General features: G+C 42.8%; 1 protein-coding gene across 13 annotated transcripts in view; it reads left to right on the plus strand.

Annotated features, from left to right (window-relative positions):
* Positions 1-19,576, plus strand: part of ARHGEF4 (Rho guanine nucleotide exchange factor 4) — a 518,865-nt gene extending 499,289 nt beyond the window's left edge. For all 13 annotated transcript variants that reach the window (XM_056793688.1, XM_056793685.1, XM_016433561.2 and 10 more), the window contains 8 exons: positions 3,979-4,173; positions 4,905-5,084; positions 7,165-7,397; positions 9,875-10,004; positions 12,672-12,803; positions 14,665-14,908; positions 16,774-16,851; positions 17,815-19,576. In XM_056793688.1, the coding sequence (XP_056649666.1) occupies positions 3,979-4,173; positions 4,905-5,084; positions 7,165-7,397; positions 9,875-10,004; positions 12,672-12,803; positions 14,665-14,908; positions 16,774-16,851; positions 17,815-17,972 (1,350 nt within the window). In that variant the 3' untranslated portion in view covers positions 17,973-19,576. The remainder of the gene's footprint in view (positions 1-3,978; positions 4,174-4,904; positions 5,085-7,164; positions 7,398-9,874; positions 10,005-12,671; positions 12,804-14,664; positions 14,909-16,773; positions 16,852-17,814) is intronic.
* The last annotated feature ends 2,067 nt before the right edge of the window (positions 19,577-21,643 follow it).

Raw genomic sequence — 21,643 nt, forward strand, 5'->3', positions numbered from 1 at the left:
TTTCATGACTATTCCATATTTCAAACACAAATGTTCTTCCTTTAGTAATTCTGGTCTGAAATAGCACCCTTGAAGATTTCCCATTTTTTATGCGCTTAAAAGTTACTGCCTGGATTTGTCCCATGAGGGCAAATCTGCAACAAAATTACAGAAAGTAGATGAGATTTGCCTCCTGTGCCCTCCAATTTTCCCTTTTAGTACTGTTTTTTCCCCAGTGCCCTCTGCCCACTCAGCTCTCTACCCACTCTAAAAGCTCCAGAATTCTGAGTCACTGAGAAGGCATAAAGTGCTTACTATGTGCGAGTCACGGTGCTAAGTGCTGACTATACAAGAATGAATTGCTCTTTCATTCCTTCTTCCCTTGCCCAAATCACAATGCTCATTCTCTTCGGGCCTTGATCTCAGCTAGCAGGGCAGAAAACCAGATAATAAACTAATACACATCAAGAGGTTTATGACTAATAATAGCTAATGTATCACCCTTCTGAGATAGTGCATTTAAAATAAGGAGCTTGGTTCTATCTCCTCAGATTGGCAAAATTGAAAATTGGATGGGAGAGAGAGAGACAGAGAGAGACAGAGACAGGGAGGGGGGGAGGGAGAGAGGGAGAGAGAGAGAGAGATGGAAATGACAAATGCTCAAGGGACTATAGGAAAACAGGTACCTTAATGACCTGTTGACAAAAGTATGAATTGGTCCAGCCATTCGAAAGTAATTTGGAACTATGCCGAAAAAGCTATTAAATTGTGCACACCCTTTGACCCAATAATACAGCTACTAGGTCTATACCTCCAAAGAGATCAAAGAAAGTACAAAAGTTTTTATAGCAGCTCTTTATGTGATGGCAAAGAATTGGGAAGTAAGGAAGTAATGTCTGAACAAATTATGTTACTTGAATGTGATGGAATGCTACTTTGCTGTGAGAAATGATAAAGGTGGTTTTGGAGAAACCTGGAAAGACTTGTTTGAACTGAGGCAGAGCAAAATGCACAAAATCAAGAGAAAAATTTACATAGTAAAAAGTGTAAAACAAACGACTTTGAAAGAATTAGGAACACTGATCAATGACCATTCTATGGAGGTCTCATGATGAAACATTCTGTCTACCTTATAATAGAGAATTGACAGACTCAGAGTCAGTTTGGGGTATGGCCAGTGTGGGAATTTGTTTTACTTGACTATATTTGGTTGTAAAAGGTGTTTAGGGGTGTTTCTTTTCTTGTTTTCAACAAGAAACATGACAGGAGGAGAGGGGTGAGGTAGGTAGGAGAAAGAGAAGATTAATTTTCATTTGAAAAATAAAATAAAACGAGGAGCTTGATAACCCAAAGAAATGAGTCTTGATTCATCATAACTACTTATGTTTAATTACTTTATATGAGGAAGATAGTTGGGGGGAGGGGGGGCAAGTCGTTCCCTATGAATTATAGGATGGATTCTTTTTTCCTCCTCCTCTTCGACATAGTGCCCTGGAATATATAATCCTTATAATCCTCATTCAAATGGAAATAGATAATTTTCTTTGTCAGTTATCCATCTATAAATTAAGGTCAAAGAACCCACACATGTCTGTTCTCAACAAATCTCCTTCATTCTTCCCTTCCTGAGACTAAGCTATCTTTCCTCTGCCTCTTAGTACATCTTGATTACTGAACCATTGACAAATGAAGATTCAGAATCCTGATGAAACTCGAGGGTTTGCCTTCCAACATAGATGTATTCCCATTTTAAGTAAACACAATTTTTGTGCGAGGGAAAATGAAATTCAGGTACTCTCTCCTTCGAAAACCCTTAGTACTGTCATGTGTGGACTGAGACACCTACAATCCACTGTTCCCCACTGGAGGTCTTCTCTCAGTTATATTTCCTTTCTCAGTGCCTTTACACTGGCCTTCCTAGGGTAATGGTCCATATATGCCAAGTCTCTCCCTTCCATTAAATTTTATTTTTCTTGTGTCTCATTTACCTAGGGTGATAAATTTGTTCTGCCATTCTTGAATACATTTTTTCTTATAATGTTACATATTATAGTTATCTGTATCTTCCTGCCTACTGGACACTGGGAGGGGGGAAAAAGGAGGGAGAGGGGAAGGAAGGAAGGAACAAATGAACAAAAGAATGGAAGGAAGGAAGGGAAGGGAGGGGGGAGGGAGGGAGGAAGGGAGGGAGGAAGGAAGGAAGGAAGGAAGGAAGGAAGGAAGGAAGGAAGGAAGGAAGGAAGGAAGGAAGGAAGGAAGGAAGGAAGGAAGGAAGGAAGGAAGGAAGGAAGGAAGGAAGGAAGGAAGGAAGGGAGGGAGGAAGGAAGGGAGGGAAGGAGGGGGAAGGAAAGGAGGGAGGAAAAAGGAAGGGAAGGAGGGAAGGAAGGCACTGAGGATGACAAAGATTAATATGAAGAATGCCTTATAGCATCATTTTTCAGAATCCATCCTTTACAGAGAATGATTTACTTCTTATGCACATATGCCTTCAGAGCCAGTTCTTAGTAGAACTGTGAAATCAGTAATGCTTGATTTTGCCATGCTCTTAAACCCTCTCCATCTCCTTTCTGTCTTTTTCCTCCATTTTAACAACAACCTCAGGTTTCTCCCTGGACATTCCTGGGAATAATTTCGTGTTAGTTACTAAATATATTGTCCACCCCCAGAGTGTTTGCATTTCAAAAGAAGAATTTGGAAAGGCGGATTCTTCATTGAAAGAAACAAAGCTACAGTGATTAAAAAGTAATTAATTTCAATTCCTGTGACTGGCCAGCAAAGTCCAGATGTTTGGGGGGAGGGTCTTGATACTCTCCAAGTCACATGATCGGAATCCAAGAGTGTTTCCCCAGAGGTGCACGTAGTTGCATGTCAGTGAGTGCCCTTAAAATGCCAAGCATCCAAAGTCAGCTAATAAACATCTTTACTGGCACCAAAGGAGCCCAAACATTGGATGAGCTGGGAGTGTCGTGCCATTGTCTCTACTTGGCTGCCACCTGCTGGTCACGTATGAGAAAAGCTTCTTCTGTGGCTCTGTCTAAAACCTGTGGCCTCTCTCCCAGCTCTTTCACTCCTTAGCCTGATTTTTTTTTCCACTGAATCTCCACACACTCTTCAATCCCCAGAGCCTTCCCCTCATTATCCCTAGTACCCAACCCCCTCCATCCCTCCTTTCCTGGTCTCTTCTGTCCCTGGGATCTCTGATTCTAGGACAGTGACATAAATCTAAGGGATGTCTGTCAGGGTGGTTCATAAAGAGACTTGTGAAATTCTTTCCTAAAGTTCTCAAAGCAACAGTAGATTCATAATTATAATACTTCTTTCATTTCTAAAAATAAAATAGGCATCTAACATCTATAACTCAGGAAAAGGAAGAGAAGGGTTGATGAAATCAAGCCAATATAAATGGGACATTCAGTCTCCAAAATGTTGGTTTTCATTATATTAATTCTTTACATTTTCCTTCCTTCCCTTCCAACTCCCCAGCACCCAACCAGGTAGGCTTGATCATCCCCTAATTCCCAAGACAGGCACTTTAGATCCAGTTACATTCTAGTAAGCCAACTTTGAAGTTGAACCTGTATTATTAACATTTTCTCCATCATTTTTTTAATCCTTACCTTCTGTCTTAGAATTAACACTCTGTATTAGTTTTAAGGCAGAAGAGTGGTAAGGGGTGGGCAATGGAGATTAAATGACTTGCCCAGGGTCACACAGTTAGAAAGTGTCTGAGGCCAGATTTGAACCCAGGATCTCCCATCTCTAGACCTGGCTCTCAATCCACTGAGTCACCTAGCTGCCCCCCCCTATCATTTTCTTAAGACAAGACAATCAATAAAATGATAAATCCAACTTTGATCTGTGTTTTGACCCATTTCCAATGTATAAATGCTCATTCTGAAAATTTTACATTTGACTCTTCTGAGCCAGTTCAAGCTGACTCCAGTATATAGCCCAGAATGTGGGACCATTGTCCTGACAGCCCTGTGAATTTCAATCTAGCTTCGGGTCAACCAGGATGAGCCCATGGAAGACTACCCTGCTAAAGCCGAGGATGGCAAAGAAGCTGACACTGGCAGCATCTCCCGGCGCCAAGGCACAGCCCAGAGCAGCAAAGATCAGATGAGGACCAACGTAATCAATGAAATCATCAGCACTGAGAAAGACTACATCAAGCACCTGAAGGACATCTGTGAGGTAAATAGAAGGGGACACAGACCAGGGGCCGAGGCAGCAGGGTGCTGGCACAATGTCTAGCCTCTACCTAACTTCTAGGGTGGTCCAAAAGCTCCTAAGAGCGTAAGAATAAGTCCTCACCCTTGTGTGTATCACCTGATATATTTCAAAGCTAAAAGGTCTGGGTTCTCTGCTACTAACCATACAAGTTTTCTTTCCTTGAGTAGCCTTGGCTATCTCACCTACAAAATAAAGAGGCTGGACTAGTTGATTGCTAAGCTTCCTTTCCATTACTAAAAATTCCATATTTGAGATCTCATTTTATTCAAATTTGTGAAACATATATGTATATTAGACATTACTGTCAGCACTTGACAGGTGAGGACATTGAGTCAGTGGGAGAGTAATCTGTCAAACAAACTAGAAGACAAAGCCAGAGCTAGAAACTTGATCTCAGGATCAGGGCAAACAAATCCTCCTTCGTGCTTAACTATGTTTCGGACTGGGGCAGATACAAGAAAAGGAAGAGACGTATTCAAAGCATTTGCAGACAAACTTGAAAAGACACTCAACAGTCCTGTAGCTATCACCCAGTACTCTACAGACCTCCCAGTGAAAAATGAGTGGTAGTAAGTCCTAAAGGAGCTCAAAGGAAGGAGGAAACCTTTGGGAACTGGGGTGGTCAGGGGAAGCGCCTGCAGAGCTCCATCCCAGGGCCAGCACGATTTCTCACCTGTCCGGCTCACCCACAGGGCTACATCAAGCAGTGCCGCAAGCGGGCGGACATGTTCACCGAAGAACAGCTGAAGACAATCTTTGGGAACATCGAGGAGATTTACAAGTGCCAAAAGAAGTTTGTGAAGGCTCTAGAGAAGAAGTTCAACAAGGACCATCCCCACCTGAGCGAGCTTGGCTCCTGCTTCTTGGAATATGTAAGTGAGTGGGCTGTTTAGCCATAAGGAAATATTTTTTTCCTCTGAAATCAGGCTAGCTGGTCTTGTGCCCAGAGTTGTGAGAAAAGGCAGTGGGTTTGGCAACGTAAGAGAACATCGCAAAATCCAGAGAGAGTAGTTTCAGCTGAATGAATAGAGTGGCCCTAGGTCTCACAGATTTGTTTTTATTCAGCCCCATTCAGTAGCATGTGTGGAGGAGAAAAGCAGGTACATGGAGGCTGTGATCCCGGGGACAGTTTCCCTATTCTCCAGTTTGGGGACAAAATGTTTTCCAAAGCTTCTGACTTCTGCAATGACAAAAACATAAAATTGTGTCAAGAAGACAAATGACAAAAATTATAATGATTAGTAGTCCTATCTCATCCCTTAGTAGTACTCCTAATTTTTTCAAAGTACTGTCATATTTGTTAAAACTTTTGATCCAAAATGTTATACTTAATATTGTTTTAAAACCTAACTATTCTAATCAAAACTATCAATAATCATATGAAAAAAATGTTCTAAGTCCCTCCTGATTAGAGAAATGCAAATCAAAACAACTCTGAGGTACCACTCCACACCTAGTAGAGTGGCCAATATGACAGTAAAGGAAAGTGATAAATGTTGGAGGGGATGTGGCAAAATTGGGACACTAATGCATTGCTGGTGGAGTTGTGAATAAATCCAAACATTCTAGAGGGCAATTTGGAATCATGCCCAAAGGACTTTTAAAGAATGCCTGCCCTTTGACACAACAATACCACGACTAGGTTTGTACCCCAAAGAGATTTTTTAAAATGGGAACAGTTCTGTTTGTACAAAAATATTTATAGCTATGTTTCTTGTGATGGCAAAAAACTTGGAAAATGGGGAGTTGTCCCTTGATTGGGGAATGGCTGAACAAACTGTAGTATATGATTTTGATGGAATACTATCGTGCTGTAAGGAATGATGAATCAATGGACTTCTATAAGAACTGGAAACACAGGAACTGATTCAGAGTGAAACAAGCAGAACCAGGAGAACATTATACACAGTAACTATAACACTGTGGGACAATCATGTATAATTAACTTTGCTACTAATAGCAATGTAATGATCCAGGACAAGCCTGAGGGATTTATGAGAAAGAACGCTAGCCACATCTAGAAAAGAAATGTGAGAGTAGAAATTCAGAGGAAAACATGATTAATCACTTGTTTATACTGGTGTATGATTTGGGGTTTGATTTTAAAATATTATTTCAAAAATGAATACTGTGAAAATGGGTTTTGAGGAATAATACATGTATAACCCAGTGGAATTGCTTGTTAGCTCTGGGAGCAGGGAGGGAAGAACAGACAGAGATGGGAAGAATCATGTAACTATGGGAAAAAAATTTTTTTAACACTTACCTATTTTAGAAATATGGCTACACATATCCTGGCCTGGTCTCTTATAGGGTGGAGGGTGGACCTCATAGCACCTCCCTTTTAGAGTGACACAGAAAATCTAGACCTTTGGTAGCCCCCTACACCAGAGGCCCATAACGAGGCACCAGGTGCCATCCTACCACCCAAACATTAATAATAGATAGCATTTAGATAACACTTTAAGTGTTAGACTGCACTTTTCAAATGGCCTCTATCATTCTATCCTCTCAAAAACCTTGGTAAGGGGACAGATAGGTATCATGGAGAGCCAGGCCCAGAATTGGGAGGTCCTGGGTTCAAATATGACCTCTGACACTTCCTAGCTGTGTGACCCTGGGCAAGTCACTTAACCCCCATTGCCTAGTCCTTCCTGCTCTTGTGCCTTAGAACCAATACACAGTATTGATTCTAAGACAAAGATTAAGGGTTTGAAAAAAACCACAGACCTTGAGTAGTATAAGACATTATTATTATCCCCATTTTCAAGATGAGGAACAAAATTGGGTGAGTTGGCCAGGGTCACATAGCCAGTCTGAGGCAAGATTTTAACTCAGATCTTCAACTCCAAGTGCACTACTTGACTTGGCTGTATATCTGCCTGCTCTAACCCACAAACAGGGGGCATTCATAATGCACAATATATTTCTCCTTTTCTTTCTCCCTAACAGCAAAATGATTTCCAGATCTACTCAGAATACTGCAACAACCACCCCAATGCCTGTGTGGAGCTCTCTAAGCTTGCCAAAGTCAACAAGTATGTGTACTTCTTTGAAGCCTGCCGGCTGCTTCAAAAGATGATCGACATCTCCCTGGACGGTTTCTTGCTGACCCCAGTACAGAAGATCTGCAAGTACCCCCTGCAGCTGGCCGAGCTGCTCAAGTACACCAATCCCCAGCATAGGTAAGGCTTGGGTCCACCATATTGTTTTTGGTGTTGCTTTAACCCATGGTTCCTCCGTCAGTCAGTTCCTCAATTCTTCTGCTAGAAGAAGGTCACCCTGATATTTGGGAAACTAAACGTGAGGAGTTTATAACGGGGAGTGCACATAGAAGAGTCACTAGGAGCCACAGTGGATACCACCCGGACACCGAGACCCACCTTCTCCCTAGTCCTAAATAAATTAAACTCTGCTGCATGGGTGTCCCAGCCACGTAGCCTAGGAGGACCGACTTCCATATCCACACCTCTTAACTGTAATATTTATTGGGAAAGGAAATAGGATTGGAAAAAAAGGGGAATAATGGGAGGTTTATAGCAGGGTATGGAGGAGTTAAGGGGAGAGAGGATATATTGCTTGGTGATGCAAGGGAGGGAGATGCCCCCTGCTGAGAGGAAACAGCAGGGGTCCAAAGAGGTCTGTTTGTCTTTGAATGACTGAAACTGATGTTCAGCTCCCTCTATGACCAGAATAGATAGTCCACTTATCTGACTGCAAATTTAAATAATATAAAATTTAATAACCCGTTGGGATTGGAGTTTTTTCTCAGCTTCAGACCTGAGGCCCGGCCCCAGAGGCTGGCAGAGAGTTTGTCCCACTCCCATCTACTCTCGTTGTCCTAATTCAGAATCTTAGCAATACACAGAAAGCAAACAAGAACAGGTCTAACCTTCAGAAGCGACTGGGCCTGAATCTTCTGGCTGAACCAAGAAGAGCATGCCACTCCAGACAGGCTGAACAAGCTCCTACCTCCTCCAACACCAGGCAGCAAGTCCCCCCAGGGCAGGAAGGAAGTGCTAGTCACAAGACCCAACTGCCACTCCCAGTTGGGCCCTTCCCCCACAAACTGTCAGTCTTGTTTCCTTTCCACATAGCCCCTTAGTAATTGCCAGGAATTTTGTTGACAATATTCATTGAGAATGATGAAATACTCAGTTTGGTTCTTTTATGTCAAGCCAATCTGTCATGTGTCCAACTCTCAGTTACCCAAGTTGTGAGTTATCCAGGTGAGGAAGGTGATTCTCCTTCCTTCCTCAGATCTTCTTCAAGGCAACCTCTGGAAAGGAAATATATGACTTGTTATTTCTTTGATGAGTTATGTGGCATAAAGACATAATTTTTAACAATTACCTGGAAGGGGGATTGGGACTATCTGTTGCTTCTGCTGACCTGTGACTGTCTTAGTTAGCCTGGAAAACAGAATCAATTCCCAATAATTCTATGAAAGTGAATTAAAGATAGGAAGGGGAAATGGTGTGTTTAGAGAACAAGAATAAGGCTAGACCAACTAGAATGGAATGTACATGTTTCAGAGTCATGGGACCTTGAGGTTGGAAGGTTTGGGGAAGGGCTAGATTGAGGAGGGCCTTGAAATCCTTGCTGAAAACTTAAGTTTTGTATATACAGTGAGTCCCCTCACTTGATTAAAGAAGTGACAGATAATGGGAAAGGACCTGAGGTCTGATAAAACCTCCCCCAAAGCAGTAAGTCCGAATGTTTGGACATGCCATGAATTTTCCTGAATACTGATACTTTCAGCCAATAAAATCTATCTTTCTAAAGATTCCGGAAGAGCTTCAAATTGGAGTAAACTAAAATATTGGAAGACAGTGTTGCAGAACGCTGAAGGAAGGAGGCTAGCATTTCCTGAGCACCTATTAGATGCCAGGCACTGTGCTCAGCTCTTTACAAATACTATCATCTCATTTGACCCTCACAACAATCCTAGGAAGAAGGCGGTATCATTTCCCCCATTTTACAGATGAGAAAATGGAGACAGGGATATAAGCGACTTGCTCAGGGTCATAGCACTAGAAGAAACATCTGAAGCAGAATTTGAACTCAGACCCTCCTAACCCCAGGCCTGGCACTCTATGCACAATCCCACCTAGCTATACTACACATGGAATTAGGAGACCTGGGTTTGAAACCTGCCTCAGATACTTATAAATTATATGACTATAGGCAAGTCACTTACTTTCTCAGAGACACAGTTTCCCTATCTGTAAAAAGAACAACAATACTTTTATTGTCTATCTGAGAAAGGCAGCAAAGTATAATGGATAGAGCTGGCCTCAAAGTCAGGAAGACTTTCAGGTTCATCGTTCCTGTGCGAAACACTGGCTTGGTGAACTTGGAGAAGTCACTAATTTTTCAGAGCTCTACATTACTCTCCAAGTTTCTGAGAAGGTGTCAACCTGCACTGATAGAGTTTCCTCCTGTGGGAGTTCCCTATAACAATGAAATCATCCATCTAGTCTCAATCTTACTCACGGGTTTGTGGCAAAGAAAGCATTTTGCAAACCTTAAAGGGGTAACAGATAGGAGTTATTATTATTATTGGGGTATTCAAGTTTCAGAGATTTCTAACTCATGATTCTATGATCATTTATGTTGCTGGGATATTGCTACCCTGCTAATGGCATGTGTTTTGTTTTAGGGATTTCAAAGATGTAGAAGCTGCCTTAAATGCAATGAAGAACGTAGCCCGGCTTATCAACGAGAGGAAGAGGAGACTAGAAAATATAGATAAAATTGCTCAATGGCAGAGTTCAATAGAGGACTGGGAGGTAAAAAACAAACAAATAACCCCTCTAAGTGAATGCACCTTTATGGGGAACGTCGGATGCGTGGTCCAGTTAAAACCTCATTGGAGGAGGAATCAGATGATCCTAAAACCTAGTTTAGAAATTGCTAGGGCCAATGAGAAATTTAGAGTCAGGCAAAGGAGACGAGACGTGTAGGCATGATGTACCCGACACATCAAATATATGAGGACTTCATAGGAACTTAGGCAGACGTCAGTGATGAAGGAAGAACCAAATCAGCAAATATATGTTGACATTTTTCTGTGCCCTGTTCTAGGCACTCTAGCAAAGCTGTGCTTTAATACTTCTGTTTTGTTGTGGGAGAAATCTCTGCTCTCTGAGTTCATGGGAGTAGGTGACTGCTGCCAAATCTAGTTGCCACAGCCCAGAAATTGTAAAAGTAAAAATCCAAGTTTTATTATTGAGCTCAAGGATAGAGTCAGCCCTCAGAGAAAATGCAACCAGGATTCTCACAAGGTTTCTCATCAGCAAAATTATACCAATGAGAGAGGAATAATTCTTTTACATAATGCAGTCTTGGATATTCCTCTGGCCATAACAGTTAAAGAGACAATAGATCCATAATCCCATATTTCCTTCAATGTCATAAAAGTTGAACAAAATTAAACAATGTGTCACAATCTCGTACTCCCCTAAGGAAACAAATCTCATCAAATAAACTCTGTAGGTAAACTATGGGTTAAACTATGTTTGTTTAGAAAATTCACAAATAGGATGAAGGAGGAGGGTGTATATGTCACCGAGGAGTCAGAAATAGTTGAGATTATTCCTCAGGTGTCTTTTCTAAAGAATGTCTAAGACTTTAAGAATGACAGTCCTGTATCCTGTGAGACAGGTTTTGGTCACATGAGGTTATTATTAAGAGTCAATGTTAACCAAAATTTGCAAAGAGAGACCTGAATGGATATTTTTTAAATCCCATAATAGTTCTCAAGGCTAACTGCTTTTTTAAAAAAGCTTTCTAGCCTTTATTAAGTCCATTAGCATTCTAAACGTGGCTTCCTGGTATGAAATGTAAATACATTTTCCAAAGGCAATTTCACTTTCATGTGTAGGCTAAGAGGGCTTTAAAAAAAAAGACAGATGTTCTTAAATAAATGACTATGTTTGAGAACAGGAAGTTAAGTAGGAACAAGTTTCCTAATTGTCTTTCTCTCATAGCAGGCATTATCTGATTAATAAATGTAATCCATGACTTTTAGTCCCTGCCTATGTGTCTTTTAATGGAAGGGCGATGACAAAAGATGCTCTAAGATCATGAAAGGCTCTTGACTACCTTTTCTCTTGTTTGTCCATTTCTCCATCTCCTATTTATCTTGTACTTGAGCAGCACCGAGTGAGTCCTAAACTAATTATTGACATTCCACCAAGCTTGCTATTCCTCACTCAGTGGTGAACATTCCTTAGGCTAAAAGCTGTTGGCACTTGTTATTTAGAAATGCATTTCCATGTCTTCCAGAAGGCCTGGTCCTCAACAAAATTGGGGAGCTGACAAAGTTTCCCTCCAGCCTCCCGAGCATCCTTCCCTTGTGGACCTCTCCCACCTATCGACACTGCCTCTCCACCCCCACCCCCTATCCCTCCACCTAGTTACTTCATGTTACTCTTCCCACAATCCCCCAAATGACTTTTCCTCCTTGGCAAGGGCCAAGACTTCCAAATTCTCCCATATGACACCCAATTGTGTTTTCATTCCCTTAGGACCCTAATACCACCTAGCCAGAGGAGTCAGGGAGAAGATAGGAAGGGAAAGATTTAATTCCCTGGTAAATTAAATCACCAGAAATGTGAATGACTTTTGTAAAAAACTCTTTACCTTTTGTCTTAGAATCGATATTACTTATTGGTTCTAAGGCAGAAGAGTGATAAGGGATAGGCAATTGGGGCTAAGTGACTTGCCCAGGGTCATACAGCTAGTCTGACACATAGTATCTGAGGCAGATTTGAGTCCCAGACCTTCTGTCTTGGCTCTCTATCTAAGAGCCATGTAGCTGCCCCCCCTGTAGGAATGATTTTTTCTTTTTTGGGGGGGAAATGATTTTTAGCAGCCTGATATATATTAGCTGCTCTTCCCTTCCCTTCCTAGGGATATTTACGTTTTTGAAGAGCAATCTGAAGAAAGTAGTGTTCAATTAAAAAAGAAGAAGAAAAAGAAGTTTTAATGGTCTCATTTCTGGTACCATGACAAGCTAAATATTGATCAGGGAGAAGGATTACCCGAAACTCAACATCAACATCAGATTCTCCCCCTCAAAAGTTTGTGTGTACTTGAAATCCCCCTTCCCTCATTTCTGAGGCTTCAAGTTTGAACAAATTCCCCTTTCACTAAGCAGTCCATTGAATGGCTTTATCCGGTTCTTGCATTAGAAAATGTTACCTTTCATTTGAGACAAGGAAACAAGGAAAGAATGGCATTTGAGAAAATGTAATCACATTCTGATTTATATGGGTTTGCTTGTAAAGGGATGTAGAAATTAAAAACCATGAGAAGAACGTGTGGTTCGGGATTTTCATAGAAAAGGTGACAGCTTGGTGATTCTGGGTTCCCATTTCATTGAGCGATTTTGGGGGTCTTCATTAGGGGTATGGAGGAGTCTCTCTCACAGATCCCTTCTTTACCCCAACCAGGGTGAAGATGTCCTTGCCAGAAGCTCTGAACTCATTCACTCTGGTGAATTAACCAGAATCTCCCAACCTCAAGCCAAGAGCCAGCAGAGAATGTTTTTCCTCTTCGACCACCAGCTCATCTACTGTAAAAAGGTATTTGGGGTCATAGTCTATGCTGGGTAGGTGATTTATCCCTCAAAGATAGTCATCTATCATATTAGACGCTTCCACTCAGCCTCCTGGCTCCTTTCTTTTCCGATGGGAGGGCCTGCTGGCTTTGGATGGTTAGTCGAAGAATTGTGCTCCTCCCCCCATTCTAGACAGCAGGGGAGGTTGCAGAGAAGGAGACCTGGCTCCTAAACTCAAAGGAGCTCATGGTTTATCTGAGATGAGTCAAAGGATTATAGGAAAATAAATTTAAAACTGGAAGAGCCCTTAGATGCCACTAGTTCAACCCATCGCATTGACAGATGAGACCCAGAGAGATTAAATGATTTCTCCTGGTCACATGGGTAGGACATGGAAAAGCTCAGATTCAAACCCAGTTCCTCTCACCTCCCAATCCAATACTTTTTCCACTGTTCCACATTGTCTCTCAGTGTCAAGTGGTTAAATAATGGTATGGGGCAGTAAATGCAAAAAGGGTCCAGTAAGTGACATAGACGGTAAGCCCTGTGAGGGTTGAGAGGAAGAAGAGTCCAGGGTAAGCTGGAGTAATCAGGGAAGGCTTCATGAATGAGGGAGAACTTAAGCTAGGCCTTAACACAGGATTTTGATAGATAAAAATGAATGAGTGAGGAAGGTATTTCAGGCAGGAAAAATGGTCTAAGCCAATAGTGTCAAACTCAAATAGAAAGGGATCCCTACAAGCCAACTATTGGCTTCCTTGTTGTTCAGTAATGTGCATGATTCCATGGAAAAGTCCACAAGGTTTTCTTGACAAAGACTAATAAAGAGCATTCTTTATTGCTAGCATAAAAGATCTCTCTGATTAAGTCCTTATCTGATGCCTCGATGCTCACTATGGCATGGCAATGTCCCAGGATTTTTGAAGACATTACCAATGAGACTCAAGTTCCCATGAGTCATAAAATCTTAAATTCAGAGCTAGAAGGGACCTTAGAGTGGCACGGTAGAGAGCGCATCGGCTTCAAATCCCACCTCTGTCCAACCACCTAACCTCTTTAGGCCTCAGTTGTCTCATCTGAAAATTGAGGTAGTTGAACTAAGGTTCTTTCTTTAGGCTTATGAGTTGATAAATAAGAGTGAAAGAGCTTCAGTAAGCACAAAGTGTGGTGCCCGTGTGAGGTTACTCTTGTTTTTCTTGGGCCATGCATTGACTTAACAGTTTGGTTTGGTGAAAAGCATCTGCTCGTGAGGGTCTGCTACATGCAGAGCCCAGAGACAGAGTCCCAAAAATAGAGGGTTTGAAATGGGCAGAGAAGTTCAAATTAAAACCTGAGACTTAACAGTTGTATAACATGAGCCTCAGTTTATCTCATTTCCCTCACCAAAATGGTAGAAATAATACTTGTATCACTTATTTCACCAGACCCTGTTAGGATACCTGGAAAAAAATAGCTTCTGCCTTTGGTTTCTGGTTATGTTGACCAGATCCTAGAGTCACAGACTGAAATGCAGAATGTCCATTTTGAGGAAAATGAGGCCCAGACACCAGGAGCCTGAATTCAACCAGGTGGTTATTGGAAGAGTTAGGGCATGACTTTTCTCCAGATCTGGAATCAGTGCTCACTGTGGCATGAAGGTGTTCCCGTGGGTGATAAAGTCTTAAGCTTAGAGCTAAAGGGGACCTTAGAGTGGCACAGTAGAAAGAGCATTCGCTTCCAATCCCACCAGTGCTTAGGAAGGACCTGTGAAATGACACAGAACGTGAAGCAAACCCACTCTTCAAGGGCTGACTGGGTGCCAGAAAGGTGGGATGTGTCTATGGTGGCTCCTCAAGTCGTGAAGAATGTGCCCTTGACGCCCACCACCTCCACTCTATGTCTTCCAGGACCTTCTCCGGAGGGACATCTTGTACTACAAGGGCCGAATCGACATGGATGACATGGAGATCGTGGACTTGGAAGATGGAAAGGACAAAGACTTTAACATCAGTGTCAAAAATGCCTTCAAGCTCCATTGCAGCTCCACTGATGAAAGCCATCTCTTCTGTGCTAAGAAACCGGAGCAGAAATTGCGCTGGCTCAAGGCCTTTGAGAATGAGAGAAAACAAGTCCAATTGGACCAAGAGACAGGTATGACCCAGCTCCTGCCCCTATTTCCCTATACCCCAGCCCACCACCATTACCACTGCTAGCACACCATTATTCACACACGCACATTTCTTCTTCTTGGCCAATACATCTTTATTAAGCACCCAGTGTGGTAAAGTACAATCTGATTTGTCACTTGATCACTCAAAGCTTCTATAGGTTCTTTTTGCTTCTAGGATCAAATATGAGCTCCTCTGCTTGGAATTTAAGGAAAGAAGGAATTAAGAGTTATCCAGTACAGTGCCCAAAAATGAAACAAATTAGGAGGTAGGAAGTGGAGAATAATCAAGAAAGGCCTCAAGTAGGAGGCGACTGTTGAGATACGGTTGTGTGGTATAGGTACTAAAAAAACTTGGAGGAAGAAAGGCCATTGTGGGCTGATGGCAAGGAGAGAGCTCTTCTTGTGGAAGGAAAAAACCAGTCCAGTTAGGGAAGGGAACAAGAGAATGTAGACCTAATACAGCCACCAAAAAGAGATGGTTCACCAGAACATTATACACAGAAAATGAAACACTGGGGGATGATCAAATGTCATTGGCTTTGCTGCTAAAAGCAATGCATTGGTTCACAACAGTCCTGGGGGGCTTATGAGAAACAATGTTATCCACATGGAGAAAGAACTGTAGGAGTAGAAATCCAGAAGAAAACATGATTTATCACTTATTTATATGGGTGTATGAGTTGGGGTTTTCATTTTAAAAGATTACTCTGTTACAAAAATGAATGATATGGAAATGGGTTTTGAATGGAATTGCTTGTCAGATCCAGGAGGGAGGAGGGAGACCACAAGAATCATGTAACCAGGGGGCAGCTGGGTAGCTCAGTGGATTGAGAGTCAGGCCTAGAAATGGGAGGTTCTGGGTTCAAATCTGGCCTCAGACACTTCCCAGCTGTGTGGCCCTGTGTGACACTTAACCCCCTTTGCCTAGCCCTTACCATTCTTCTGCCTTGGAGCTAATACAGAGTATTGACTCCAAAATAGAAGGTAGGGGTTTAAAAAAAAAAGAATCATGTAACCAGGGGAAATTTTTTTAAAATAAAATAAAAAGAAATGGTTCTCCAGGGGGAGAGGACCATCAAGGGACCAGGTTTTAACCTAGTCTTTTTTTACTTCAAGTGTAAAAGAAGTTAAGAATGTGAGTGGGATGCTAAAGTATAACCAGGAATATCTCTCCACCTCATTTTCCTATGGTATATTTCAGAAGTGGTCTGGTTCACAAATATGCAAGCTAAATACAGCTTTTTAGGAGAAACATATTGGCTATGTAACAAGAAATGCTCATGGGGCAGCTGGGTAGTTCAGTGGATTGAGAACCAGACCTAGAGATGGAAGGAAGGTCCTAGGTTCAAATCTGGCCTCAGACACTTCCCAGCTGTGTGACCCTGGGCAAGTCACTTAACCCTTCTTGCACTTATCACTTATCACTCTTCTGCCTTGGAATCAATACACAGTATTGATTCTAAGATGTAAGGGGGCTTTTTTAAAAAGAGAGAGATGTTTATTCCCTGTATCATCTATCTTTTTAGTTTTCTGAATCTCAATCCCATCACCCATAAAATTGGCATAATCCTAATTACATGACCTACCTCAAAGGCAAACTTCAAACTCTAAAGAAACATGTAGGTATAAGAGGAAGAAAGAGACACACAGGAAGAACTCAAGGAAAATTGAGACTTTGCTTAGATATAAAAAGAAATGGGGGGGGGGGTCATACAAGATTATTTAAGGCATGATGGATTGGTCCAAAGTTATCATAATGTGTTCTGCATGCCTCAGACTGCTTTGGCTATGTGGCACATGAGGCCTTCCTTGGAGACCCACTGAACTCTTCCCTCTTCTCCCTCAGGCTTCTCCATCACAGAGGTACAGAAGAAACAGGCCATGCTCAATGCAAACAAACAGCAGTCCAGTGGGAAACCCAAAGGTGAGTGAAGAGCCAGCAGAAGTGCTTTGGGTTCTAAGCCATAGACCTTGCCCCTCCCTATGCCCAAAGGCCTCATCCCTCAACCACCCATCTCCCTATCCCTCCAAACACTGGCCTTTTAGACCCCAAAACTTGCCACATCCTTCCTTAGCCTTTGGGTTCTAAATGTTATTCTCATCGATCCTTTTACATTATATTATTGCAAAAATCATAGAAGTCAGTTTTGCGAAACTTAAAATTTTCAGCTTCATTTCAATAAATCCAATATATATTTTAACTCCCCAATTTATAAAGCAAAGAAAGCTTGGAGGTGGGATGACCAAAAAATGTACACATTAATACATGTATGGAATATTAGCTATAAACATTATATATGTGGATGTTAATGTATTTAATATATTACATGTAATTCAAGAAAATAAAATATTTTAATTTAATTATAATTTATATCATATAAATATATAACAATTTAATTAAGCTTTTAACAATGAAATGGCAATACATATTTATATATGTATATTAATTCTATAATGATGTGTAATATGTATATAGCAAATACTCATAAATATATGTGTATATAGAAAACACACCTTGCTGATTCACAGGAAGAGTTCTTTTGCCAAATTCCCCTATGGTATCCTGTTATATCATAGAACCCATGAAATCATAGATTCAGAGCCAAAAGGGTCTAGCCAAAACCCCTCATTTTACCAAGGAGTAAGTGATCCTAGAAAGAGGAAGTGATTTGCCCATGGTCCCAGAGCTGACATCTGAACCCAGATCCAGAGCTCTTTGCTCTCACACCACCCCTACCTATCTGGCAAAGAGGTTCCTCCACCTCTAGGTTCTCTGACCTTGGGCAAGTCATTTACTTTCCCAGCTTCTTCTTTGGACTACTAACCATCCCTACCAACTAAGAAACATTCCATGTCTTTCTGAGGCTTTTATTCTTTTTCCTTCCAGCCGTGAACCGGCCTTACTATGACTTCCTGATGCGCCAGAAGCATCCCACGTTGCCTGCCAACCTTCCACAGCAGCAGGTCTTCATGCTGGCGGAACCCAAGCGGAAGCCATCCAACTTCTGGCAGAATATCAGCAGGCTGACCCCCTTCCGCAAGTGACCAGCTGGAGGGGGCGGCCCCTGTGCCCGTGCCTCAACATCTCCCCCTCCTCCGCCCTTCCAATAAAGCACTTTAAGGATCAGCCCCACATGGACTCATCACCGGCTCCTCCAGTCCTCTTTGTTCCATTCCCCCGTGTCCCCAACCCCACATCCCTCCTCCCTATTTATTTTGCGGACTAAATTCCCAAGTGGGGGAGGCAGCAATGTGGTGTCATCGGGGTTGGTGCCTTTTTTGTTTTTGTTTTACTCCCTTGATGGTAGGGGCAGGCTGGGGAGATCATCCTAAACCAGACCGTGGACCCCTAAGCATCTCCCTGCAGAGATTGGCCTTTGTGTTGGATCTTTCTCAGCGGCCCCGCCAGCGACACCCCATTGCCCGCCTAGCTGGGGACACTGGGGCAGCTCTCATCCTCTTCCCCCTGACCATTTGCCCTCCAAAAGGACTCTGACTTTTAACTGGTTTGGCCACCACCTCGACTTTCCTCACTGGCTCCGAGGAACCCCCATCCCCCACCCCGGAACAACATCTGGCACTGACTGAGCACGCAAAGAATTATGGGTTCTCACTGACTTGACGTCTCTCCTGTGTTTCTGGTTTTTGTTGTTTTATTCGAGGGTCAGTCCCACTCTCGTTCTTCTTTGGAAATTCTCCTGTGGCCTCGCAGTGGTCTCTCAGCAGGTGTAACCAATCATTTGGCCTTCTTTTCCGTCTGCCTCGATAAGGCTTGTATATGTCTCACTGACCCTTGTTACCTTCTTTCTGACTTTCCCCAGCCAACGGGCGAGAGCCCCTCCCGGGCCATGTTGAATGGTGCCATTCAGGGGCCGCATGGAGTAAAGTACAGGAAACTTGCAGCCTAGTTTGGTATGTGTTTTTCCCCGACTCTGAGTTAGGTAAATTAGGAAACGGGAAAACTGTGCCTAAGCAAATCTTGGATCAGAGCTGTTCTTGACTTTCTAGCCCACACCCTTCACGACCATTGCTCCTGCCGCCGCCGCCGCCGCTGTCGCGGGTTCCTTCCTCCACTCTGCTCCATTCCTGGCCAATGAAAATGCCCTCTTCATTTGTAATGTGTTTATTTATGGTCAACAGAAACAAAAACAAATACAGTCGGCTGTGTATTTTGTAAAGGTTTGTAACCTGTCTCGTCAGCTGTTTGGTGACTCTCGTGCCTGTTTCCGTTATTTTTTGTTGTTGTTGTTGTTGGTTTTTCGAGGGGGGGAGGGGTAGATTTTTCTAACAAAGGAGAAAAGAATTGACGTTATCCTTGGTGAGTAACAGAAAAAAGATTTGCCTTACCTTAGGGAGAGCTAGAAGCCATAATGACTGAATTCTGTAGCGCCCAAGGCTTTGGGGGAGGTGGGAGCCCCACAGAATCCTGGAGAAAATCTGTCTTTTGGAGCCTGGCGCCGGCTTCCCCCCAGACGGAAGCAGAGGGAAAGGTTTGCGAGATCGGTGGTGACCGCTGGTCATCGAGCTTGGCTTTGGGTGACCCCGATGCCGTGAATTCCGTATAGCATGTAAAAGAGTCATTGTTGCACTACGCCTTTCTTCGAACTAGAGGCAACATTTAATTTCATAAAGAAACTTCTCAAAAGTGACATGCCAGTCCCCGCGTTTGTCTTTCCTGTTGGCATGGGTGTTTCCTCCTCCCTTTCCGTGGATACCGTCCCTTCCCCCTCTCACCACGGGGCCTCTCTGGGGAATAATCTGCCCTCGCACGGATCCGTCAGACGTGTATTGAGTGCAGGTCCATTCCGGAACTAGGCGCGGAGGCATGTATGTGCACGCTCGAGGAGATAAGACTAACACATGAAATAAAGTAGAAGCCCGTGACTGCCAAAAAGGGCTGCAGAAAGATAAGCTCTGAGGGAGGAGAGGCAGCTCCGGGCAATGGAAGTCTGAAGAAAGCATCCTGGAGGAGGTGGGACCTGAGGCAGGTTTTAGAAGGTGAGTCACACTTGGAAAGAGGACATCCCACGTGCCCAAGCAGGGGGAAGGGAGAAAACCCGGGGAACGATTAAGGGCCTGAATCTGCCTAAAACAGAAATGTAGGCCAATAGTGTGGGAGGTAATTCAATTTAATTGAACAAATTAGTTGAGGTTAGATTTCAGAGGACTTTGAATGCCAAGCAAAAAATAAAAAAATAAAAAAGTGGGGGGTGGCAGGTAGTAAGTAGCCATAGGTTTTTAAACTGGGATGATCTCGGAAAAGTAATTAATTAGGAAGACTAATCTTGGCGTCAGCCTCAGAAAGGACCTCATGGTCCAAGTTACACTTAATTGGGAATCCCTACTCCGGTATTCCAGAAAAGGGATCATGGCAATAGGTGTTCACTAAACCCTGGAGGCAGCACATTTTACTATGGGACCACTGTAATGCTTAGTGGATTGAGCACCTGGTCTGGGGTCAGGAAAATTCATCTTCCTGAGTTCAAATCGGACCTCCAACACTTCCTAGCTCTATAGTTCTGCGCTCAACTCTGCTTCAGGTTCCATGGCTTTAAAATGAGCTGGAGAAGGAACTAGCAAGCCCTTCTAGTATCTCTGTTAAGAAAACCCCAAATGGGAGCATTTCGGTGGCTCAGTGGTTTGAGAGCCAGGCCTAGAGATGGGAGGTCCTGGGTTCAAATTTGACCTCAGACATTTCCTAGCTGTGTGACCCTGGGCAAGTCACTTAACCCCTGTTGCCTGGCCCTTACTGCTCTTCTGCCTTGGAACCAACTCAAAGTATTGATTCTGAGAAGGTGAGGGTTTTTTAAAATAGCTTAAATTTCAAATATTGAAACACTTTCACCCTAACAGTATAAAGTAGTCAGGAAATGTATTGTTACCATTTAACAATTGAGAAAGCCGATGGAGTGAGCAAATGCCTTGTCAGTGATCACAAAATTAGTCAATACTAGAACAGCAACATAAATCCTGGTCAGTGTTTTTTTATTCCATAAACTGCCCTCCCAGAAGTTAATTGGGATGATAGCCCCAGATCCTGAGATTTGAGGCCCACCCACTGCCAGGTAAACAGTGACTGTGGGAGGCAGCTGGCGCAAAGAAAGGCCTGAGGCTCATAATCCAGGCAATTAGCCCCATGACCCTCTCCCTACCACCATCAAGTGCAAAGAGGTGGTACTTTCCGCTGCCCCCAGGATTAACCATTTCTATGCCATGGGCCCTTTGGACAATCTGATGAAGTCTATGGGCTTCTCAGAATAATGTTTTTTGATATATAAATAGATAGGGTTATTAGGAAGCCAATTGTATTGAAATTCAGTTAAAATATTTTTTTTAAATGGAGTTCAGCAAATCTGGCCTCAGACACTTTCTAGCTGTGTGGTCCTGAGCAAGTCCATTAACTCCATTTGCCCAGATTTTATAGCTCTTCTGCCTCTCTCGGAACCAGCATTTCTGATTCTAAGACAGAAGGTGGGGGTTTAAGAAAATAAGTTCAAGACCCCGGGTTAAGGACTCATATTTAGGACATTCCATTCAATTCAACTTAGTTAAAGTTCCAGGACTTGAAGGTACAAAGACCAAAATGAAACAGACTCTGCACCCAAGAAACTTACTTGTCCTCTACTTGGGGGAAAATCTACCATATACACAGAGAAACAGAAGACGGGCCAGTCGAGGTGGTCAGATGAAAATCGGAGAGATCAGAAAGTCGGGAT

Source organism: Monodelphis domestica, chromosome 4 (genome assembly GCF_027887165.1).
Source record: "Monodelphis domestica isolate mMonDom1 chromosome 4, mMonDom1.pri, whole genome shotgun sequence".
In the NCBI taxonomy this organism is placed as follows: Eukaryota; Metazoa; Chordata; class Mammalia; order Didelphimorphia; family Didelphidae; genus Monodelphis; species Monodelphis domestica.